Below are 25,502 nucleotides of genomic sequence, written 5' to 3' on the forward strand. Positions count from 1 at the left end.
TCACTTAAATCACCTTTCTTCCCCATTCTGATGCTCGGTTTGAACTGCAGCAGATCGTCTTGACCATGTCTACATGCCTAAATGCATTGAGTTGCTGCCATGTGATTGGCTGATTAGAAATTTGCATTAACGAGCAGTTGGACAGGTGTACCTAATAAAGTGGCCGGTGAGTGTATATATGGGCATATTAGGACCATTGTAGGTTAAAAAAAAAAAAACGTAAAGAAGTCGTACATTTCTGAGAAGAAAAACTCAAATTTAAGTGTTCCATTTTCACAAAGAAACTCACAAATATAAGAAAATAAAACTTGAATATTCTCTGAGCTTATAAAGTCATATATTTGCAAGAAAAAAACCTCACTTGCTGTGTATGATGCCTGCAGTGGTTGACCTGATCAAATTATACATATTATACTTTATACTTTACAACAGAAAATACTCACAATTTTAGCTCTGAATCATCATCAGCATCCTGATTAGGCCTAATCCATGAATTAGGCCTAATCAGGAGAAAACACCATACTGATTTGGATGAGGTGATAATAGGTGATTATTTAATCAACAATGGTTCAGGGTCACAAAATAAATGTCTTGATCTGGGTCAGTCAATCTGTATAAAATACTCATACAGCAAATATATATGACAACAGCAAATATAACATGACAGCAAACATAACATCTCCATACAGTTTATGTATTCACATGAAATTAAATACATCAGCACTGTGACTGCATGTCTCCTAATGCAGAAGACCTGTCGGGAATGTTTCTACGCCTGCAGCAGGAGAGTGAACAGCAGAGATGCTTCATTGATATGTTCCCTTTGTCCCTCGCTGCTTATCAGAGCTGTATAGAGCATGAAGGTTATCACATCTGTATCTGATGGCTGTGATTTGGCACAAGAGTCAGATTTTCTTTCAGTACACTGACTTGTAGCAGTTAGTGGTTGAAGGAGCCGTCCATGTGAGGGCTGAGTCGATCACATCAATCACCAGCTCCTAAGTTGACTGGCAGGTTGACGATCTCACCCACCGAGCCAAACTCCTCCCTCAGCAGTTTCAGCACGTTGTCGGAGTACTCATCTCTCGGTCGACCCATGCCGTTCAGATGAACATGATGGAGGTCTGGGTGGGGCGGGGTGTAGGAGGACGGGCAGTGCAGCTCATTTAGAGTAAACCAGAAGGCATCCGGGTCCACCTGGATTAAGTGTTTGAAAACGCTGTGGAGAGGAACCAAAGATACAGGGGAAGAGGATTATCTCTGGACTATATTATATATTATTTTATTTAAATGGGATGGAAAAACACCATCTGGTAATCCAAAGTGACAGACATTCAAATAAGTACACATTTTCAGACAGGTTCCCCTGGAAGACATTCATAATGTTGCACATGGTTGTTTACATGGAAAGTGACATGGTTGATTACATAAAAAAAAAAAAAAAAAAAGATAGCTAAAGAGAGAAGTTTAAATGCTGGCTCCTCTCTCACCTCTGCATAACTGAGCGATCACATTGTAAAGTGGGTGTGAATGCCATCTCATCAGTCCTCCCCACAATCTTATGTCAGAAAGGGCTTACCGAAGCGTTTGACCATCCCGCAAGCAGTTCTGACAGAGAATACTGGCCCCTTAAATATACTTCCTAAAGTTTATTTAAGATCGTTTTGCAGCTGACAGCAGGCTCATGTTTACCAAGCAGGGACCCACCTCCCAAGAGCATCTCAAAAGTATCAGCCATCAGTCGTACGTGCACATCCAACAATTTCTAACAATAAGGGACAAGAATAGACGAAGAAAACTGACAACTTTGAGGAGTATGACAATTCCAAGGAGGCGAAACCCACAAGGAGTAGAAAAGATAGAGCATAACCATAAAGCATGAAATTGAAGGACTTGGATAAGGGCTCACCTTACGCCGGCCTCTTGCAGTCTAATTGTTTGTCTGCAGCTCAGGTAGGGCAGGCAGGCCTCACAAACAGCATCCAGGTCTGCCTCACCTGAGAAAAGCAAACACAGGACTTTTACTGCACTTCATCCTCCATAACGTCTTAGAGCCCTGTTGTAAAATACATGTCCTTATGTGTGTATGCAATGTATGTATGGAAACAATACATTTTTACATAATATCAACATATCATAATGAAATTTAGTCACCAGCAGAAACATATGATCATATCAGAAAACAAGCAGCCAATATCAATATCAGCTTTTTATGCAGTTTGCTAGAATCCCCATGATCAAAACCTCAAGATGTAAGTTCCCACACAGATCCCAGAACACGGTCCAGCTTGGGAAGATGGTAGATTGGAAAGGGAGGAGGAGAGAAGATGAAAGAAAAGAAAAAGAAATAGATCATGCCTGGACTTTACCTAACTCCTAACGAGCTGAGAGAAACTGCTGAGACGGCTGAGGAAAAATTTCACAGCAGGCTGTTTCCACATCTCTGGATTTCACACCTCCACTCTTCCCCCTTTGAGGAGTGGATGTGTGTGGAAATAGCTACCTTTTCCTCTATCCTTCCCTTCATCTTCATCCCTTCACTTGCTGCAGTTTTACCCCCCCTGTTCTCTAGCTGCACCTTTCATGGTCTCTCTCTCTCTCACTCTCTCTCTCACTCTCTCTCTCTCACTCTCTCTCAGACATTTAGTGATTCCCTAAGCTGCAAACTGGGCTGCCTTTCAAGCCTCATTTCAAAACATGTCCCCCCCCCCCCTCTCTCTCTGCTTACGCTGCCAATTCAACCCACACTCGGCTTGAACCAGGCCGGCTCACCGTGTGTCAAGAATAAAAGCAGCAGTGCACATTTCAGAGTTAAATGTGATTATTTAGCAAGTGCTTTTATCCCTTTTGCTTCCGTTGCCGGTGCTGCAATGGCCTGTAGTCTTTTGTGCAAACAAGGTGCTTGGAGGGAAGCAGAGAAGGGAGAATTACTCAAGAGGAAACGGTCAGGTGTTGTTAGAGTTTGTAGTAAACGAATAACGGTGAAGCTAGAACTGCGGCAGAAACGTATTATTTGCTTCAGTCAATCTGTGTTTCTGTCTTTCTCCCCCTGTGACTGAGGCTTGGTAATTGGCTTGCTGCAGGCGTCCCAGAGGTAAGCTGTAGCCAAATCGGTATTCACATGAGTAAGGCTGCAGCCGCTGACTGTTTCTCTCCTGCTTTTCCAGTCTCTCCATCTCCAACTCCAAATCTCTCCCCTTCTGATATGAAGGAGGAGAGCGTCAACAGCCAGCAACTAAAATCATGAACAAGGATCATTAAAGCCTTTTTTACTTAATGTAACAGCAATGTGTGTTTTTTTTACTTGAATACATTCCAGTCGAGTGCTGCTATTGCCTTTTTGTAGTCTGTAGTGTTGAATGGATAAAGGTTGCTTTTCAAGAATTGCATTCTTTTACTGGCCATCAGGGGGCGACTCCTCTGGTTGCAAAAGTAAGTCTGATTGCATGGAAGTCTATGAGAAAGTGACCCTACTTCCCACTTGATTTATTATCTCAGTAAACATGAGTTTATGGTCTCAATCTCTAGTTTCAAGTCTTCTTCAATAAGGCATGATGTTCATTTAGTAAATGATGGTCCATTTAGAGTGAAATAGATGATACAGAAGGTATGCTTTGAGACACAAAATGAATGTTTATGAAAATATCATGTTCAGTTAATTGACTTGTCACAATGTGACTTTACCACAAAGCTAATTAACCCGTTTCACATGCAAAACGTTTTTTTCATTCGGCTTACGTGGCAGTTAAAAGGCAGTTTGAGATTTACTGTTCAAAACCACAATCACATACTTTGCAAACCTTTGACAAACCTTGAGAATATGTCTTATTATATTTCAATTACAATCGTAATAAAGGAAAGTAAAATAATCTCAGCTCTTAGAAACACAGTAAAAATAATATTAAAAAATGAAGCATGATTGTGTTTATTCTAATTTTGTTTGCAATACTGTGTTAATAGCAAAGCGAGAAACCAGCATCAAACCAACGTGTGAGCTGAATGTATCATTACACCCGTAATGGTGTAGCTGTGGCTGCAGAGGCGGGTTTATACGACGACCACTCACAGCTGATGATTTCACCAGCTGACAGACTGAAGGGATTGTTGAGGGAGAAGGGGTCAACCATAATGGGTTACTAACTACCCACCTCGCTGTTGGGCTGTCATGCATTACTCTCCCAGGGACGCTGCAATTCCACAACATATTTGTTTTTGTGCCAGGTAAGATTAGGATGTGAACAGTAAGTCTGTGCATCTTTGCATTGCTTCGAATAGAACTTTCAGGCAAATACGTGTTTTTGACCGCACCCTGAGGCAGAGGAGGAGACTGTAATATTTCCCAACTTCAGTTTTAATTTGAAGAACAAAGCAGAAGGTGGAAGGCACGTGGACTGTGGGGGGCGTCTCCATGTGCACCTTTTATTATTTTAGATAATAAATTTGCAGGATTTACTGAACTTCCTACTGAAATGTTATTTAGAAATAACATGTCAATATAATGAGTAACCTAACTAATTACTTTTGATGTCAAGTAATAAGTTGAGTAATGCTATAACTCTTTAAAAGGAGCAATAACTTGCTGGTTACTAAACAGTTATGTACTATTTGAATGTGTCTACTTGCAGTAAAACAAGCTAAAACCCTAAAATCAGACTTATAAAGTTTAATTGGTAAGTTGACATTGTACTTACATAAGCATTTATTTGTCGTTTATGGCTCTTTAGCTGATAGATGTGGTTCTGCCCACTAATAACAGCTGCCTGCTGCAGCCGGAGAAAAAAAAAAGGTTTTGAGAAATTAATTTGCCAGGCGGGAAAAGAAACGGGCAAAAGGAGGCTAAAAAAGCTCCACATGGAGGATTTTCTGTGGGTTCATCTCTATTTCTTATTATACACAGTCATTTAATGCTATATCACTAGAAAATTGCTTCATGGAGCAGCTTTAAAAAGATTCACACAGTTTTTGTCAAATAGAGAAAAAGCCTTCAATTGAAACTCCCGTCGTAAGCCTGTCATGTTGTCATGTTGCACCATTTTTGAGGAAAGTGTGTGAACTTGGAGCAGAGATTCAACTGAAACTAAGATTCGTTGTTTGTTTTACCTTCGTATCGGCATCAGAAAGGAACGTGCCACTTGATCTGAGTTCATCCTTAGTCAAACAGTGTATGTCATGTTCTCTATCACCGGAGATGGTATTTCATGGCTTCCCACCTTTTCTTTGCACACTTAGAGACTCAAGAGGTGAAAGCGCCGACACTGTCTGAAGAGAACTGTGTGGTAAGAGGCTGAGGCACAAAAGCGTACCGCTGCCAATTCCTTTATTCCTGAGATTGTCGTCTGCCGCCAAAACCAGTGTGTAACGCCAAAAACCCCTCTCCCTCACAGTCTCCTTGAACGAGCCCTGTGTGACCAAGCTATTGTCAACGCGAACAACAGACCCTCGACTATAGGAAACAGCACAAAACAGATTTAACACAATATGCAGTATGTATCTTGTGTATTTACGGTTACGGTTATGCATAGTGTCTGAATACTTGTCTGCCTGTATTTCTATACACATGGGTCTTTTTCCTGCATTATGCTGTATGTAATTTGTGTTTGCTGTTAAAGATTAGGACTCAATGTTCATGTTTCAATGATAAAAACAGCCATTTCTGATTATTCAGATTTCCACTGAGATTCCCACACATCGTTCCTGCTGCAGAAAGAGACTGATTACTGCAGTTTACTGTAAACAGGGTCCTTGTGTGAAGACAACAGAGAATATGTTTCATGATAACAGACAGAGCTGGGCTGCTACTAGCACTGTAAATTGTACTGTTTTTAAACAAATGTCTTTTAAAAATCGATATTTCTCCACATCCGTGCCTAATTTGGAATTCCCCATGCACTGCAGTGCTGTCACTACTAACTCTACTGTTGGCCTGGGGAGAGCTGCAGACAGCCCTGCATTCAGAGAGCGAGCGACCTTTTCATCTGGCACTGATGAGCTTCAGCAGGAGGGTGTGACATGTGTGAGCGTCACACTATCACCGAGTGTCATACCTCGCTATGGTGGAGACACCACGACTCAGAATGAATCCCACGTCTTGCAGAGGTGGACAGGAACGTTAATGTCCGTGCCACCACGCGAAAAATCCTAAAATAATATTCTACACCTCTCTGCATTTTGTTCAATCAGAATTACTGCCATTGTGTACTGTAAAACAAAAAAAACAATGAGCCTTTTGAATCAGCTGTATGTAACCTCTACGTAGTGTGCCGCTGTAACCCCACCAAACACTTTTTGCATCCTCGCTGTCTTTAAGAAGCAGAAGAGAATTTGATTACCTCTTAATTAACGACAAGCCTATTTTCCCTTTAATTTTTTTACAGCTGACTGCAGTTGTTGAGCGTGTTATTTTCATAACATACTTTGAAAAAACACTTATCCACTCAGATATAAGTAAACGCACCAAAATAGAGATGAAAAGAAGTCGCACAGATGCTCCTTGTTCCACTAGAAGTCCTGCGTTTCTTCTTGAATACTCAGCAGTATCAGAAAACTAGAGCAACCACAACCCAGTATGACTGTGACAGGGACATCGCTGCTTAATGAACTTAATGATTGATGAAAATTAGACAAGCAGCTCATAATTATATCATTGGTAACACACTGGCACTGAGCCCTCTCGCTAATTTGAATGAACAGTTTCGGATGCTGAAGGCGACTCAAAGCACAAAACACACAACAGTAAAAGAACATTACACTGTCGAGTTAATTAATTAAATGTCCTCCCTTCCTGTAGCCTTGAGATTTGCTGATTGCTGTGCAGATTTAACAGCATTTCTTGCTTGATTGTGGTGAAATGGAGCTTGAGGGGGAACAGTTGCTTGCGGCAGTTATCGTAAGTGCAACTAAGGATTCGGCAGCATCCCGTTGGCTCAACTGGCTATGGTCCGTGTGTTCAAAGTCATCTTTATTATGTGTGGGATTCAAGCACCGCCACAGCCTGAAGGCCTTTTTAATGATCAAATTCCATTGAGGATTTTATTGGGAATGGAAATGGTGTGAATGACTGTTACACTGATATGAACAGGATGTGCTAGGATGCAGCTATCAACAAAGGAAGGTTAATAAAACAATGCTGATTTAGCAGGTGGAAGAAACATCTGAAAGCGTGTTGACTGTCGGGAAGGCCAATGGAATAAATTGACTGCGTCTTAAGATACCTCCTTCGATTTGTCAAAAATGCAACACTCGATCATGTCTTCAATGCAAAACAGGACAATTGAGATGCCCAAACTCCCGCTTTGGTACGCCTGCCTGTCTTTTTACTGTTACACAAGACTGCCATCTGGTGGTAAAACAAGTCACTGCATTATGTGCGTTTTCGTGCCATGGTAAGGGTTTAGGAAATAAGAGTGTCCTATTTGCGGCATGCAGGAAAGCTTTCACCTATTTTAAAGGAAAAAACTACGATTGATAGAGCTTTGGGTAGATTTATATCCTGTAACAATTAATAGCAAACACAGCGAGGAGCAACCCAAAGACTTTTCCTGACCGTAAGGTTCCCAAATTCGGTACCACAATGATGCTTGTTGAAAAAATAATGTAATTACTCTTCAAATTTAAAATCGTCAATGCATCTCTGTTGATGACAATTCAAAAAATGTGTAAATAAGACTGCTTTAGATGTGTTGGTAATGTTGGCAATGTCACTTTGGACAGAGTGGAGCAAATCCAGTCTTTATGTGAAGCATGAAGAACCATATCCTAACTCCAGCTCCCAACGACATTATCATTGATCCGCTCATCTTACTCTCAGAAAGAAAGCACATAAGTGTTTCCAAAAATTACAATGTATATATTTCCTTTTTTTAAAAATAAGGTTGCCATTATGAAGAAATGTGTATGTCATATTCTTATAAATAAAAAAAAAACGTGTATTACATAAAATGTAATATAATATGTAATATATGGATCATTGTGTCTTGGGAAAGCTGTGTGGAGTGTGATTTCTATTCTCTCACCCAGATCCAGCCTCTGGCACAGCGAGCCCAGTCCCTGCAGCACAGCCAGCTGCAGTTTGTAGGCCAAGGTGTGTGTGTAGACGGGCCCGGCCTTGGCGCTGATCGGAGCCTGCCGTACCAGCGAGGCGCTCAGCTTGGGCAGGACCTCTTTGGATACCCTTCTCCTCAGGAAGTCGCCACATGTTTCACCCAGCGTGCACAGCACCTGGCAGAGAGACTTGGCATGTAAAGCGTGTACGCGGCAAGTTGTTCAAATGTAATAAAATGTCCCTGCGGTGTGTCCTTGACAAATGACACCGTATTGTCCCCTGGATGAAGCATAGTGTTTACTAAACCCCGAAGCTGTCACATTGCTGATGACCACTGTACAGTTTGACAGCAGCAGTGATGAGAGACAATTCACAAAGCACTTATATCAGATATTGTCAATTCATCAGGGAAAATATGACAGAAAGATACAAAACCAGCCTAATAGGGACAGGTTTAGACAAATTCAGAGTGACAACAGAATCAATAGACACCTGTACTTTGAGAAATGATCACAAACAAGTGTGATCTTCACTCATCAGGGAACAAGGTAGAGGCCTTATTCATTCTCTGTGATGCTCTGAAATAGTCTGAAAAGCCAGTTCTGGGAAGACAATCCACAAGCAATTTGATTTTCCTGTCTTGTTAGTTTAAAATGTTTTGAAATAAAATGTTCCACAGAATTATGAACAATGAAATAGCCGACCAAAAGAAAGCATCATAGTTGTATTCATACTAAGCTAAGACTATACTATAATATACATATTATTTGATTTTAGATAAAAAATATATTCACAAGTTTATTCATATAATATATTTTTACATAATATGCTAATGATATAGTAATACAACATTAAACATTTGCGAATAAAATGTTTGTGTTTCCAAAATATCAAGCAGCATATGTCACAAAATGATCGACTAACACTAAATGATCAATTTCATAAAAAGGCCATTTTAACACTTTTACAACTAAGTGGATGTAAAGACTTGTTTACGTACCCTGAAGGCTCGGAGGACTGCTAAAGGGTCATCAGCTGTGAGTCTCTGTAGGAGGGCGGGCCAGCAGCGATGGGCCATAGGCAGCAATTCATTTTCCTTCTCACTCAGTACAGACACACAGAGCTCCAGCACGTCCAACACCTCCACACAAACACATGCACAACACCATTACTGTGTGTCTTTAGGACAGTCACACTTTTATCAGAAAAAAATCAGAGCTGGAATGTACAAATATTTTGTTGCTGTGCTTAAATACTATTAGTATTTCATTTTCTTACAACTTTTTACCTTTGATTCCTTAATATTTTTAAACAAATATCTGTACGTTCTACTCCTTATATTTTTCAAAACAGGCTCGTTACTTCAGTTTGATGCATTTGAGAGGAATTATTCATCTTTTTATTATTATTATTATTAATAATATGACTCAATATTCACTTTGTAGTTTTTCCACTTTTGAGTAAAGAAGTTGAAGTTAGCAAGTCACATATTTTAGCCACCAAAATCAATATCATTTTTAATGTACGCTACTTTTAAACATTATTTTATTACAAAGAAATTAACTTAAGTGACATTTGAAGAGAGCATCTCTAATTCTAATTTTCACTTTCAGTTCAGTTCCCTGTTGGTAAACTCTGTCTGGCAAGTTAAAACAAAGAAAATATTGTTGATATTGCAAATTTTCATAACATGCTGACTGTCATCTACTGTACATTAGGTAACACACCGTCTAAGGATAAGTACCTCTTACAACCCCACATCAAAACACCCAAACTATCTATAATATTTTAGTGGTATAACTCATAATGAGCCTTCCGTGGTGCTCATTTGACAACCACATTAGCAAGCAACAGACTGAGCTTTGTGTTATATACTAAATACTGCATTTTTAATACCATATAAAAGGCAGTTCTCCATTGGATATTCATGATCATATCATGTGTGGCTGGGTGATTTCTCACACTAATACAAAGCCATCAGTGTAGAGACAAAACTAACGTATTTCAACAGTATGAATACAAATTAAAAGGGTTCCATTCAACACAGACAGTACCTTGAGTCGGAGCCTGAGACTGGGGTCGGACAGCAGATGTATGCAGCGCTCCATAACTTCTTTAGTGATGCTGAGGTGGGCGGGAAGCTCTGCTTTCACATCAGGACCACCAATATCTTCAACATCCTCATTCTCTGAGGGCGGAGGGACTTCTGGAGAGACAGCGACGGTCATAGAGGATTTATAATCATATCTTTTTTCGTGTTCATATCTTTTTTCGTTTTTGTTTTGTTTGCTTTTATTTTCTGTGAGGCACTTTGTGCTACTTTTAAGTATGAAAAGTGCCATATAAATAAAGTTTGATTTGATTTGATTTGATAATGGATCGACCTGTTGTAGGTTCTTATATTTCCCATTTTGTTATTCACATTACTGATATGTTCCAACTAATATCACTTCTCCAACATGAAACCTATACTAAAATGAAATATGATTTCCTGTTTTGTCCTCATACAGACACCACACTGAATTACCAAGATCTTCAGTGTCGTCCTCCTCTATTCCAATGCCCTCCGACAGCGCTTTCTGTTTGCAGTGATCTAGCAGGAACTGGCGGATGTTGAGGACTTCCTCGTCGGGGGAGGTGGTCTTGGGTCTGGTAGACTGGCTGGTTCTACCACATTTGGAGGGAAACCACCTTGCTAATAGAAAAAAACAAGAACAGGTTAGATTAGTGATGGATTGAGATGTTTGACGCAAAACTGGTAGTATGCAAGTTTTTTCCCTTTATTTTGTGTTGCACTACTTCTCAGAGACCACCTGCTACATATAAACTGCACCTGCAACTATACCTGAAATAAATGCTAAGGCGAAGCGTGGTGGAATGTGGAAAGTTACAGTATGTTATGGGTATGACACATCACATGTGATCAATGAGTTGAAATCTCACCCAGTGCCTTCATGAGCGCGAGCAGCACAGAGCAGAAGAGAGCAGCTGTGTGGTCGTAGCTGAGATCCAGAGCCATAAGCACATCCTGAACGATGTCCCCGACCAGAGGCAGCAGGCTGCAGTCAGAGTGGGTCAACATCACTGTCAACACCCGTGGAGCCTGGCCAACAAAACAGGGACATGATCAAATTCATGTTCAGGGGCTAACAAACCTATAACCCTCGACCCATTCACAGTTTTCACCTACAGAAGGTGTAGAAGAAAGACTTGGACTAGAATCAAACTGGTTTTTACTTGACAAAATCAGATTCAACTTTAACTTTAACCAATGACTTTGAAGTGAATATCTTTGCGTTTGGACATTTGGTCGAACGAAGCAATCTGCTTTAATTAAAGCTCAGAGAACTTTTAATAGGTGTTTTCCCTCAGAGATTCCGCCGTAATCACTGAAAAATCACGATTCTGTCACCCCTTTCCGTCTCAGAACCTTTTACAACAACAATGCTGCAGAAAAAAAGGAGTGATACTCCCGCAATGAAAAGGCAGTGGGCTTAATGTCAAATTGTCTTTCTATTTCCTGACAATCCATACACCAAAACAAATCAACTGATTAAATGATGATAAATAATTGCCCTACATGATATATCATATGCACAACCGTATCTGGTAATGAACGTCCAAATGTTATTTGATAAAACTAAAAAATCCATCACTTTTCATACAATTTCATGTTGAATTTGTCCTTTAAAAGTGGGATAAAAGTGAATAACTTAATTCCTCTTCCTGTACAAACCATTGTCTTTCTTAAAAGAAAACTACTTTTCCTCCTTTTGCAGTGCTATTGTGTATTCTTACAACGTGCCAATGTGTCACAGTTACCTGTGGATGCTGGCTGAGCCGTTGCAGGTTTAGGGATATGTCATTGAGCAGGTAGTCAGCGTTATCATTGATCAGCTCTTTCAGGGAGGGGTAGCCACAAGCCTTACAGATGTCCCACATGGAGCCCATCGCTGCCTGGCTGACCAGCAGTGTCTCCTCCCCGGCTTTCTCCAGTATGGGGTACAGTGATGTCATCAAAATGGGACGAAAGTTGTGCCCCAGTGCCTGAGCAAAGCAGGCGATGCCCTCGAGTTGGATACACAGCTGCCAGATGTTGCTGTTGAGCTGGTGGATTGTGGAGGTTGCTGATGAGGAAGACGGGGTGCCAAATGAAGAAGGAATCACTTGGAGAGAGTTTGCTTTCGTGTTGCTGACATTACTGTTGGATATGGAGAGGAGTCCGGATGGGCTGAGCATCTACAGCAAGACAAAGATAAATGTCATTATCATGCATCATTCAGGTTTCTTATACAAGTTTATTCATTTGAACACATGAATGTACGAGGGGACAGTCTCCTTTTTTAAGAGGAGAAAAACATCAAAGTTGAAATGGAGAGGGAACTAGAAGTCCTGCACACTTTATTCGTGTGAGTGAGTGATGTACAATCAAATATAGCAAAGAAATACAAACTAAGAATAGATTAAAATAACATAATAACATAAAACTATAAGACCATAAAAGTGACAAATAAAACATCAATAAAACATAAAACTATAACAGTAAGGCCATAAGAGTAGAGAAACTCTTACAGAGAGTTAAACGCCAAAGAATAAAAATGGGTCTTAAGGGATGGGATTTAGAAACAGGCAGTGCAGGGGGCAGCCTAATGTGCAAGCTCAGCGTGTTCTCAGGTTCTACAACTTCAAAAACACGAGCGACCGATCCCCTGACCTGAGTGATCGGATGGACATACTTTTGTAACAGGTCTGATGGATGAGTGTTTCTGCAGGTAGGCCTCCATCAGTAACCCGAAAGTCATTTCATCTTGTCTGATGAAGGTGTGATCGCTGAAATGTTTTTTTTCAAAGAATCTTAAAGGTAGCCTGTGGATGTTTGGACCACTACCAGCACTATGGAGCATTGTGAGAGTTGAACCTCATTTTTAGCATCTCCTGCATGCACATGAGGATGTGACACAATGCAGTCCATTTTGGGAGGTAGTAAAGCGCTTAGAAACGTAGCAAATTCCAACAAGAGGCATCATTTTACTGTTTAATAAATAAAAAAAGAATTCTAGAGAGCACATTTAATTTAGCAAAACGCTCGCTACAGGGTACCATACATTTGGCACAAAAAAACTCCACACACGTTTTTTTGAAAAAGACACTCAGATGGCCGGATCAAAGCAATATGACCAACATTGAAAACAGTCTAAAAATATTCAATTTTTTGCCTTTTTGAGTTGTTCAAGCCCACAACTCATAAAGGTTATTTGTTTGATTTCCCTATATAACCAATGAATGTAGCTCACATCAGCCATCAGAAAGTAGTAGTAGTTGTTGTAGTTTCTACATTGTTCACTTATCTATTCTCTATAGCTGTTCTGACCCTACAGCAGTCTCTACAGTGGCTACACCTTCCCTCTAACTAGTATATAATACTCTGCTTTGGTGCTGAGCCTCTTGGCACACATTTTAGCTGACAAAGAGAAAACGCAAGTTCATCTACAAACTTACACCGTACTGTCAGTGTGTTCAGGCCTCTGTTTGTTGGAGACGCTGAGATATTTTCTCTGCCTGTCAGCTAAATGATCTGGGATTGAAACTTTAGAGCCGTCACTTCAACCCAGGAACCCCTTGTTCCATATTTTAAGCCATAAGAGAACATTGCGGTCAGTCCAAGGCCATATAGTGAGTGAAAAGTGGATATCTCTTCTTGTTTGGAGTGAAGAGATCTGACCATCACATTGAAATGCAGAAAGAGTTGTGCAACATAGGCTGAGCACGATCAGAAATGTCCACAGAATACAAAATGAGATGGCAAATTTGGAAATCATATAGCAAAGTATCATCGAGATCATCTATTACACATGATACGTTTTCTGATGGACTGCTGATGATGATGCAATATTCATATCATAAGAAAAGTTAATGCAGCATCAAGTTTTAAAAGTGTCTTCCCATGTTCACCATTCTTGAATGGAAAGGAAAAAAAGTTTAGTTTCTGTACTGTGATGGATTTTATAGTCTGTTATTTCACAGTGGAACCGAATAGTTGAGACGTGTGGAGGTACAAGAGGGATTTAAAGGAGTCATCACCTGGTTTTATACGTATCCAGTCCCCCTTGGATCGCTTTGGATCAATTCGTAAAACTTATTAGAAAAAAAAAAAAAAAAAATTTAATCAAACATTGAGCTTGTTCTGACCCTTTTTCGTACCGCGATTTTATCACGCGAGATTACGCGCGAGGTTTTGACTGGTCCGGATGTGCATTGTATAATATGTAATGAGGCGCGCGTTGATTCGCCGCAGGAAGGACAGAGCCGGGGGGGCTTGCCTGCATGCAGACTCCAAAACATAATGGTGGCGCTTCGGCGATTTCGGGTAGCGGACGGGGCGGGGTTGGGTGGTGAAAGAGGGGTGGGCTTATGCAAGTAGCCGCCACGGTGACGTCACCGAAGGCGCAGAATCAAAATCTCGTGCTTTAGGAATGCACACCCTTGTGTGCTATTCCTGTTCGGAAAAAGAGCAGAAGCGAAAAAACGGCGCCACTTTCAAACTCCAGCCTTTCAGGCAATTTTCAACTGAGGTCAAACACAGATATGCATGTTTTAACAAGAGAAATTGCTATTTCCGGGTGATGACTCCTTTAAAACACATCCTTTGATTGGAAAGCTAAAAGTGAGCAGACTTAAGGTATGTTTACCTCAAAAATGTTTGACCGCAGGATCAGTTATATTTATTTGCAGGACCCTTTGTGTATATTTGTGTCACCCGGTCAAAATGCGCTGAGAGGAGGAGGGGCTTACTTCCATGTAGACACACACAATGTTTCATCAATCAGTCTGAAATAATCACTATTGCTGCTTTGTAGGTTCTGTAGTCACTGAATACGGTTAGCGTTATAATGATGCCGATGTGACTACATAATGACGACAATTTGAAAAAAAACCTATAAAATACAACTTATATAATGCTTGTTTAATGAATGGAGTTCAGATCAACCAGAGCTCGGCTATGCTAAAACTGTAGCTGCTCCATAAACACACTAATGTCAAATAGATATAGCATAAATGCGGCTGCGACCTGCAAACTATTCCCTCTTTGCTGCGTAAAATGGCACCAAATCAATGTTAAACTGTCAGAAAGAAAGCTCCCGTTTAATCTGCAGGACAGAAACTGTCCTCACCTGCTTGTCCTGCCGGTCTCTCTCCGTCTCCTCACTGACAGTCATCAAGTGCCAGTTGTTCAGACTGGTGTATTCCTCCATGACAGACATCACTGCCCCTTCAAGGTCTTCCTGAGTGGCAGAGTGTTCCCAAACTTGGCTCTCCAAACCCTGAGCCTCTGTTGCCACGGCGATGCCTGCTGCACCCCTGACGATCTCATTGAGCACCATGGCAGCCTGCTTTCTGTATGCTGAAGACTGTTGGTACAGGTCCAGGAAGTGATCCGTCAGCAGGTAAATGTTGCCGTAGTAACCTAAACATAGACAGAGGGAAAGTTACTTGTTATACTTTTGTAATGAGAGCTGTTAAAGCAAATGCAGTCAGCTTTAATCCACTAGTGCATTGCTCTTTGAAAACATGTTTAGAACGGGCTGAATGCTCGGCCTGTTGCTGCTTGCACCTTTCTCAAGAAGCACTCAAACAAACAACGTCACACTCAACAGCGAAAATATGATGCATTGTTATTCATTAAACTATCCAGCATTGAAACCTCCACTTTGTAGATGTTTTAAAAAAAACATTGTACTGATAATATCTATCTCTCTGACATACATTAAAGATGGTTAATGTACTGTACATTCTTTGTGATACAGCCTATCCCATGAGTTCATACGAAACAGTATTCATACCTAATGTTCGACAGATCTCCATGAGCACCGAGAAGATCTTCTCATCTGTGAAGTAGAGGAAATGTTTCCTCTGTGTGTGAGCAGTGGATGAATCATGAGTGCCGGAGCTCGTCTCTATGGTAGCAGCGTAGCTCCTTTCCTCCACAATGCGAACATCCATCACATCCAGCTCCAGCACCTGCAAAGGCAAACAAGAAAGCCGGCACAGTCAGAATCCATGAGGCGTCTCATAGACAGAATATGTTAGTTTCAGAAATTGACCATTTTAATGCACAATATGTCATTTTCTCTTCAAAACACAGTTTGGAAACATTTTGGTTAATATTAACTACGCAACTCAGAAAAAAAAATGAGACATTTATAATTAACATATTAACATTACATGTAATTTTGTCTTACGTATATGAATACTTATGTAGCGTGTTAGGGGTGAATACAGGTATATTCGACAGAAAGTATCAGACTAAATAATGATTCTTTGCACATCAAACATGTAAACATGTTCTAATAGAAACGCCAATGTGTGAACCATGAAAATAAGCATGATATGACCCCTTTAACTTAGTTTGCTAACAACAATCATGAAGCCGTTTTCACTTTCATTTCCCATTCGAAAGGAACATGAAGCATAATCTTGTACAGTGGCAGCTAACATTACCTGCATCAAGGCTTTGGAAATCCTGTTGAGATGTGCAGCTGAGTTTAGTACCACGGAGACCAGCGGCCCCAGGAGTTTTAAATAACCCAGAAACACGTTGAGGACAAACAACTTCTTCTGGTCATCAGAAGTCCTCATGAGTCTGGGCAGGGAGGTGGCCAGGTTGTGCAGATTCTCTGAAAGTACGTCAGTGAAGGTCTGAGCAGCGCTGCTGCTTTTACTGGTAATATCGCTGCTGCAGCTCTGGTTCCTCTGAGATACCTCCCTGAGAACAAGTTCACACCTAGAGGAGAAAAGTTTCATTAAACATCCTGTTATCATCTAATCTGAAATCATTTTTCCTCACAGAAGTATCAATCAAATCAAACCTCTTTCGGACTCTGGGCTCCACATCATTCACTGCTCCCACCAGTGCTTCCAGTAGCGGACCGACACACTCTCCCAGTGACTGGCTACACCTGACCAGCAGGTGGTCATTCAGCTCCACCATCTCTAGTCGAACCCTCCAGTGCTGGTGAGACGAAGTGCAGGAGATGATCTTCTTCAGGAGGGCAGAAAGTTTCCCGGCTACGCTCTTCACCCAGCCTTGTGTCCGATGGACCATCAGCTGTGAGATTCTCCCCAGGTCTGCTGAGGGAGTCTTCCCGGAGTCACTGGCCTGAAGCTGGGTGTCTTCCATGACAAGCCCCACAGTCTTGTACCAAACCTGAATGACAATGATTGTGTGGCATAAAGAAAAGTATATAATCCCTTTTTTTATTTTTTCAATTGTACTTTAATTTCAAAGTCCAACTTGGGTAGACGTGCTCTCTTTGTGCTCTTTTATATGTGGTTAGTTGTCATACCTTGCATCTACTGTACAAGCTGTTTTCCAACAATATTAGTTTTGGTGGCATGGAGGAGTCAATACATATCTATATACAGATCATCACTCTCTCTACATTCAGTTAGGTATAATGGACATTTTCAGCAGAACGGTAGGGATGTATTTATTTGTTCAAACCAATAAATCTAAATGAAGCACTTTAAGTCAACATTGCTATCTCTAAATATTAAAAATGACACTCAATAACATGAATACTACATACCTTAAATGTTATAAATGTATGCGTCTGCATGGAAAAGCTTCTGAAACAGCTGACTATCAGACTGTCTGACTATCAACGGACACTCCCTTTGCATAGTTATTATATAATGTGCAGCATATTTTTCATATACATTGTGATGATGAAGAGCACATTAATTGACAAAAACTTAAACTATACACTGTAAAAATCTATTGAATAATTAAGATTAATTCATCTAATACGTTGCTCATTTTCTCTGGATTATTTTAGCTGTGAATTTATTAGTTTGGGACTCTGGTTTCAGACAAAAAGAGCAATTTAAAGACGTCACCTTGGGTAACAGCTACTTGTGATGGACATGTTATACTACTGTATATCAGTTATTAAAACGAATAATTGACACATTAATATTCAAAATTAAAGTTGAAACTAGTCATAACTATTACGTCCACCAGTAGAATCCTCAGCTTGGTGAGCCTAATTTTATTTTGGCAAGATTATATGGCAGTCTCATAGGTAGTAAAGTAGTTAAAATAGTAAAGCATGACTTAACTGTGCATTTTCACACACCAGGAAATAAAAATGAACAAATAAGATATGTTACCTTGATGGCCTGGACTGTGACTGCATGGCCTTGTCTCAGATCTCCTGTAATGATCCTGGCTACTGCCAGAGTGATCCCAGGTAAGAATGAAGCCATGGTGCTGCCTAAAGCACATCTCTCCTCTGAAGATGGGACTACATGCTCCTGAGTGCAGTCACACTGCTGAGTCAAAGCCTGGAGGCACTTCAATGCCGCTGTCTGTACATCTCGAGATTTCTCCTTCTCTCCCAATGCCAGCAGCAGTGATATGGCAGCTCCCAGTCCGGGCAGCATAACTGGTTCAAAGAGTTTGAAGACTATATCACCGTAGGCAGCATGAAGCAGTGCGTCCAGGCATCTCAGCACAGCCAATTTCAGCTCCTCTGATGTATCTGCAGGTTTCCCAGGATCGGTTGGTGAGCACAGGCAGAGGCAAAGCTCTGAGAGGAGGTCGCGGAGGGTCTCCCAGTTCTGGACACAAGTGTTCTCGAGGACATGGCTCATGGCGTCAGCCACAGCCTGCACCAGTTTGTCCTTCTTGGGCCCAGGGACTTTAAGGACGAAGCGAAGAGGGAAGAGGACGTACTCTTGGAGCTGCTGCAAAGTGGCATCGTTGACTTCTTTTAACTGGGAGCTCAGCGTCTCCACGTTGGCGACTGTGGGTGCTCGGGTGAGGAGGACACAGGCCGGGCGCAGGTAGGCAAATGCGATCTTCGGATCACTGATATGAGTCATGATTGGAGGCATGACAGCAGGGGTCACTTTACTGAAAGGGTGCGGAAAGAGAAATGCAAGAATAAGATAAAGAAAACTCAAGCCTTTTTTTAGTATTGGAAACTGAAATTAATGTATTCTTAGACCTTAAATCATTTACATTTTGACTTTGAGATTAAATATGTAATGGCCACTTGTCATACTGTACAGTAACTTTTACAGGTGCCATTTAAATCACTTATTTATCACCTCTGACAGTTCTTAAATTTTGGAAACCTACAAATGTGACCCAGTATGATGATCCAAAAGTATATTAATAATACTGGCCTTGGAGATATACTTGACCAGTGACGTACCCGCTTTTGGCAGGTTAAGTAAAAACTGACTTGTATGTCCAAAAGTAAATTGGTCGGAGAGAAAATAAACGGTATCTCCTCTCTGGCATTATTAATAATGGTTCAAATTAAGGATGCTTTAGTATTATTGGTTGTGATAATGGTTTTGGTCATGTTGATGTTTTGTATTGCCAGAAACTCTTCCCATTCTTGACATTTAGGATCTCGGTTTATTATAAAAAACAGTATCAGGGTGATGAAATGTTAAGTTAACGATTAGTTAGCTTGCTAACAGCATCCAGCATGTTGCTGAAGCTGCGCTGCTACTAGCGTCAACAAACAGGAAGCCTACCTTCACATTAGTAGCATTAAGTGGACCCACCGCTCGGAGCAATAAGTCCACAGAAGAGGTTTTATTTAAAATAGAAAAATGATCTAATCAAACACTGATGAAGTTACTGCACTCTCGCTGAACTCGAGCCGACGTCATGTTTCTGCGTCGATGGCGCACGTTTGACGTTGGCAAAAAAACTTCCGGGTCTGGCAATTCATCTTCAAAATAAAGGTACAGAAATACCAGTACGAACTGAAAAAAGAAACACTCGTTATTAAAACTATTAAAAATATCAATGCTTTCACTGTAAAAGAAAAAGTGAAAAAAATGAAGAAAAGCGTGTGAATTTTGGCACGTCAATGAAACATTGGATTTTGGGTCAGTGGTTTAATACTCGATTATATTATTTTATTATCGAGAATAGATATTTCTTCTTTCAAAAAGCTACCATATGAATGACAGACCTATGGAAAATGATTATCTTGCATACCTTCAGACACTAGTTTAACATTTCTAACTGTGTACTATCAGTAGTTAACGTTCGCTGTGACAACCATAGTCGGAACTGTCCAATGCCTGAAGACATTAGTTTTATTTTGAAAGAGAGAAAGTGGGTGTACATTCAGTCTCCATTCTAGCTTGATACTGGACCGGTATCTGTTGTTACTGTTCTGTTCCCCGATGTAAATTTAGATATTTGATATATTTCTTAACACAGCACATCTTTTCATGGCTGTCTCTCTGTCCGTGGGTGAAGTGGATATATGACAGCTAGGCTAATTACGAAGGTAATGCTAGTGTTATAATAGTCAAGAAGTTAGCTTAGAGACGGCTAGCATTTAGCTAGAACTAGCTCCGATATAAAGCTGGGTTTGCAGGTCATAGCTATCTTAAATCTTTGGGAAAAGTGTTATCTAAATAGACACGACAGCTTTATGAATCTTACGTAAAAGCATCTAGAACATAACGTTAGTGTACGACGTCACGTTAGTTGTTATTACAGTAAAGCACGTAACGTTATCGTTGCTTCAGTGGTAACGTTAATTCCTAAATCTTTGATCACGGTCATCTTTTCTTTTACTGTGTCCTTCCAGACTCAGTCTGCCAATGTACTGAGTCCTTCTTATAGATAGATAGCCCCTAAAATATGATTTTAAAAACGATACAGGAAAGGACAGATTGTATCCTCGCATGTTTGTGAAAGAAGAACTGCATTTTGCAGGAGTGCAGCTCATTCAGTCCATCTACTCTAGATTCCACTTTAAAACGACCATCTTCTTTTTTTTTCCCTCAGGTGTCTTCGAGGTGTCTTGATGCGCTGCATTCCTGCCCTGCCCTGTGCCAAGTGTCAGCATGGATGAAGGAACCCTTGAGGCAGCCATCAGCGCCTACGGTGCCCAGTTGCAGCAGGTGGAGACAGCCTTGTCAGCTGGCGTGGACCCTTCCCAGCAGGAGGACCTGCTCAAACTGAAAGACGACCTTTGTCAGCTGATAGAGCTCACACAGTCCAGCCTGGTGTCTGTGAAAAAGAGTCAGCTTTTGGCCAGCCTCGAGGACAGTATTTTTCAGGCAAACAACTCAGAGGCAGCAGCGGACACAAACGGTGCAAACGGCACTTTGGACGACGAGTTAACTGCTTTCTACTCTAAAGTCGTAGAGTCGTCAGGTAGTAGCTCTGATACTAGAGAGAGGGAGAACGAGGAGGGTGGTGGGGAAGAGTATGATGAAGATGAGGAGGAGGCAGATGAAGAAGAAGATGCACTCAGTGGTACCAAAGTAAGAGCACCCTACCGGACAACATGGGGGACACTGGAGTATCACAACGCCATGGTGGTGGGATCAGAACCGTCAGATGGACAAGAGGCACAAGTGAGAGTGCTATACGTCTACCCCACCCAGAAGTCTATGAAACCCTGTCCATTCTACCTGGAGGACAAATGTCGCTTCCTGGAGAATTGCAGGTAAAGTACCACTGTTTTTCTTTACCCTTTTCACACTTACACCAGCAATGTTGTGTGTTGACTTGCCAACATTTGCCTTCTTTGTAATAGCAGATATCATCCACCAAGTGTCACCCATTGTCCACATGATGCAGGCTGGCCATAGCTATGGGAAATAGTCTTAAAATATGCGATGTGAAATGTAGTTTCCTTTGCACCTTATATCTAATAATTGAACTGTCATCCTATTGACCTGCTAATCTTTTGGTGATCCATGACGGTGTAAATGCTGGATTTTCCCTCTGGCAAGAATAAAACTGTGTTTGGTAGTACAGAATGAGCTTCAATAGGCCATATTAGTTGAATCTGAATTATTCACTGTATAATTCACTTGGATTTCAGTTCTGTCTCTGTCTTTATGTTTATTGAAGGTTTTCCCACGGGGAAGTGGTGTATGTGTCTGAGCTCAGAGAGTTCCTTGAGTTTGACCTCAGTAACCTTGAAGAAGGCTCATCCTGCCTGGCTCGACAGGAGGACGGCATCTGGTACCCAGCCAAAATCAAAGGTATTTCATCGAGGGGGCCAGTTTTTTGATGAAGTATTTCAAAATTAAACTCTTGACAGTTTTGGCACAAGATTTACTGAACTTTATTTGTGTCACCTTTTCATCAGCAAGTAATCTGAATACAACTGCACAATTGTAAGAAAAACAACCAAGACAATCTTAGATGAAACGGTTTGTGTCTCAGTTTGAGTGTATTGCTAACAAAAAGGTTTTCTCTCAATGTAGAAATTGACAGCGGTTTCTACACTGTGAAGTTTGACTCAGTGCTGCTGAAAGATGTCGTGGTCGAGGCCGACGGCATTATCCCGCCTTTGAGGGAAGACGACCCACTTTCCTCCGACTCTGAACTGGACGACATTGGAGATGGAGATGATGGGGCTTATGCAAAAGGTGTCTATGGATTATGTGTTGCCATACCCCTGTCAATCACAACATGAGCTAGTTTTCGAAATCTCGCTAAAGATAAAAATGTGACTTGACTGTATTTTCAGAGAACTATGGAGGCAAATGATAAGCCTCCTGCAGTTATTGACCTTGAATTTCATTCTCCTTCCAGTAAAAAATAATTACGGTATTCATTTGTTTGACAGTTGTTTGACAAAGTAACTGACTGAGTTGATTTTCATTTGCTTCCCGACAGTTATGGACTCTGCTGTCGATTCCACAGACATGTCACATTTTGGTGGCTGGGAGGCACATACAAGAGGCATCGGATCCAAGCTTATGCTCAAAATGGGCTATGAATATGGGAAAGGTAAGCGCAAGTTCACAACAGTTACCATATTTTAGGTTCTGAAGTCAGATGACGTTCCGTCCTGATCAAATCAACATAAGATAAGTCATTCAATTGTGTAAGAGTAATAATTCCTTGCATTGGTGCTCGGGCCCTAACCCTTATTTATTTATATCCTCCCAAAAGAAGTCGGTCCCGGCTTGATAACCACCAGGGCTGACTGGGGCATATTTTGCATGTTCTGCCCATGTTCAGGTTTCCCCCCGGGGTTTCCTTCCTACCCCAAACACACTTATGCTAGTTTTAAAAAATCCTTCTGCCTCTGCCTTTGACCAAAGCAGTTAGCTTCAGAATTTGGGTAGGTCCCTCTGCTCTATCACTGTGGCTGCCAGGTGTACCTAAATAAAAAAAAAAACATTTTGTTAAGTTCACAATCACAATAATATATGCTGGGAAATCCTCATATCAAGGCAAATAACAAAAATCATTCAAAGGGGTCTTGGGTCTCGCACACAATCAACACAAAAGATCCAATAAAAACAATTAGATGAGTGCCAACAAGAATCATTTGTTTTGCACCTTTTTGTCTTGCACACTTTTTCACTTTTGTTTTCTCAGGCTTAGGAAAGATGCAGGAGGGTCGAGTAGAGCCGGTCATGGCAGTAGTCCTGCCCAAACGGAAGTCTCTGGACGAGTGTGGCGAGCTCACCCAGAGACGCACCCAGAGCAAGACATCTAAAGATGGCAAGCAAACAGGCCGTCCTAAGAGACGCAGAAAGACTCGGGCCACCACCGGAGGGCGCAAAAACGTCTTTGACTTTCTTAACCAAAAGCTACAAGGCAAGAGCAGTGATCCTGCAGAGGGTGCTGCTGCTGCGCCGTCAGCAGCGACGGGCGTGGAGGCTTACAAGGGGGGGAAAAGCACCAAGAGGACTCTGAACGTGAAAGTGTTCCAGGCTGCTGAGAGGGTGTCCCAGACTGAGAAGGAGATCCAGAAACTGACTGAGTCCCTCAGCAGACAGACTGGCAGGTCAGCACCGACTCCTGTCTACTTTTCTAGGTGTCTAATCTGACTTCTGTGAAGGTTGGCGACTGAACCAAGACGTCCTTAATGGTCACTTAATTCCAGTGGAGCCGACCTTCCCCAAAAAGAGCACAGACATATTAGCAACCACATACCTACATAAATGCACATCAATAATTCATGTAAAATATGAGCACACTAGTGGCTATGAAGCTCCCGTCAAGATGGCCTGTGGGTGTTGTGCAAAAAATGTAAATAAAGGTGTAGAGATGCAAAGTCAAGATATTGTTTTCCGTCGCCAGCTTATTCTGGAAAGTGCAGCTAAAACCAACTTGTCTCCCCGTCTCTCCCCACTTCCTAACCTATTTGTTTATTTGTGTGCGCAAAGGGACACGTCCAGAGTGAAGCAGCTGGAAGAGAAGCTGTCAGCGGCACGGCGGCTGCTGGCCCAGCAGAAAGCCCAGGAGCTGTCCATCCAGAGAGAGCACAGGAAGGCTGACACACACAAGAAGATGACAGAGTTTTAAGATCCGCTCTCTCAAAGACTTGGTGGAAAAAGTGAAGCACTGCCTGTCTGAAATGAACTTTTGTCCCTTGCTTGTTGCCAGTTATTTGCTACTTAGTTTTTTTTATTTGAAAGACATTTTTTTTTTTGCATTATTTCTCACCAACAACGTGGATTGGAGCCGGCAATGAAGCCAATTTTATGCAGAATGCAGCATTTGCTGAAGATCATTTCTGCTTCTCATTATTTCTCGAGGAATGAGCAGTTTGTTTTCAGATTGTACAGTTCACAAAAAGGTTACATTCAAAATTTTATTTGTGATGAGCATTTTGTCACAGTGCATTTTTCCTGTGCGGTTTCTTTCTTTTTAACCATTTACCTTTACACAATTAAACTCCAGTGTAAAGAAATGTTTCTCTTCCACTGAATTTTTAATGTGTGAGTTTGTTATACTTTTCGGGGAGAGGTTTCAATAATTCTGGCCAGAGGCTGCTCCGGTGGTTACTGCAGTATACCTTGACTCGGATTTCTGACTGACTTTTAAATTACATCCTCGGGAGTTGGGAGACCTTTACACAGTTCTGAAGGGAAGCCCACGCCTCTTACCGGCTCATACACCGCGTCTTTGAAGCTACGACCATAACCTCTCTGTTAAATAATGAATTTGGAGAGCAGCTTGTCTGCTCGTAGATCGGACACACATTGCCTGTAGGCGGTGGGTGGGTTGGAAGCGACTGTGTGTCTGCTTTTCTGCCTTCCACACTCAAGTAAAGGATGAAGTTGTGATGTTACAGTAGGTAGCTGTGGATGAGGTCTTCATCCTTCTTTTATGAACAACTGATAACGGCAAAATAAAACAAAAGTTTATTTTCACCCAAGTGAAGAGTCAGGCCAGCGGAAATGTGCTGATATTTCATTGTGACAGTACTCCAGCTAGAGAACTTGTGACCATCAGCAAGTCGCAGCAATCATGCTGTCCCTAAGGTGAAAGAGATAGTAAATAACTCATGTTAAAGCAACCGGCAGGGAGATACAGTGCACTCTAAGTCCTCCCTCAAGTCTCTGGATGGGCAGCCGCACGTGCACACCTCATGAACCCTCCACTCTGTATCCTGAGGGAAGCCACGCTCGCACTCCGATCCGATGAGTGGCAGCACTTTTA

At 41.4% G+C, this 25,502-nt stretch overlaps 2 protein-coding genes across 2 annotated transcripts; one reads left to right on the forward strand and one right to left on the reverse strand.

Annotated features, from left to right (window-relative positions):
* Positions 1-245: 245 nt before the first annotated feature.
* On the reverse strand, positions 246-19,730 carry tti1 (TELO2 interacting protein 1). Its single transcript, XM_084016047.1, has 14 exons — positions 19,592-19,730; positions 18,212-18,956; positions 16,909-17,246; positions 16,541-16,823; positions 15,883-16,060; positions 15,214-15,506; positions 11,864-12,280; positions 10,985-11,144; positions 10,569-10,736; positions 10,096-10,247; positions 9,042-9,182; positions 8,013-8,217; positions 1,910-1,997; positions 246-1,219 (listed from the first exon to the last, which is right to left on the reverse strand). Exons 2-14 carry the CDS (start codon positions 18,935-18,937, stop codon positions 985-987), a joined length of 3,384 nt encoding a protein of 1,127 aa, XP_083872173.1. The 5' UTR covers positions 18,938-18,956; positions 19,592-19,730; the 3' UTR covers positions 246-984.
* A 482-nt stretch (positions 19,731-20,212) lies between these two features.
* zgpat (zinc finger, CCCH-type with G patch domain) lies at positions 20,213-24,768 on the forward strand. Its single transcript, XM_084016050.1, has 7 exons — positions 20,213-20,361; positions 20,868-21,534; positions 21,945-22,078; positions 22,304-22,468; positions 22,719-22,832; positions 23,430-23,841; positions 24,224-24,768. Exons 2-7 carry the CDS (start codon positions 20,927-20,929, stop codon positions 24,360-24,362), a joined length of 1,572 nt encoding a protein of 523 aa, XP_083872176.1. The 5' UTR covers positions 20,213-20,361; positions 20,868-20,926; the 3' UTR covers positions 24,363-24,768.
* The last annotated feature ends 734 nt before the right edge of the window (positions 24,769-25,502 follow it).

Source organism: Eutrigla gurnardus (genome assembly GCF_963514095.1).
Source record: "Eutrigla gurnardus genome assembly, chromosome: 8".
In the NCBI taxonomy this organism is placed as follows: Eukaryota; Metazoa; Chordata; class Actinopteri; order Perciformes; family Triglidae; genus Eutrigla; species Eutrigla gurnardus.

Bases quoted from the DNA above. Each gene is read 5' to 3' on its own strand.
- zgpat (XM_084016050.1), top strand. From the start codon at position 20,927: ATGGATGAAGGAACCCTTGAGGCAGCCATCAGCGCCTACGGTGCCCAG. The intron at 22,469-22,718 runs GTGTCTATGGAT...GCTTCCCGACAG, and splicing joins TGATGGGGCTTATGCAAAAG to TTATGGACTCTGCTGTCGAT. The intron at 22,833-23,429 runs GTAAGCGCAAGT...TTGTTTTCTCAG, and splicing joins GGGCTATGAATATGGGAAAG to GCTTAGGAAAGATGCAGGAG.
- tti1 (XM_084016047.1), bottom strand. From the start codon at position 18,937: ATGCCTCCAATCATGACTCATATCAGTGATCCGAAGATCGCATTTGCC. The intron at 15,507-15,882 runs GTATGAATACTG...GTCTATGTTTAG, and splicing joins GGAGATCTGTCGAACATTAG to GTTACTACGGCAACATTTAC. The intron at 11,145-11,863 runs GTAACTGTGACA...TTTGTTGGCCAG, and splicing joins GGCTCAGCCAGCATCCACAG to GCTCCACGGGTGTTGACAGT.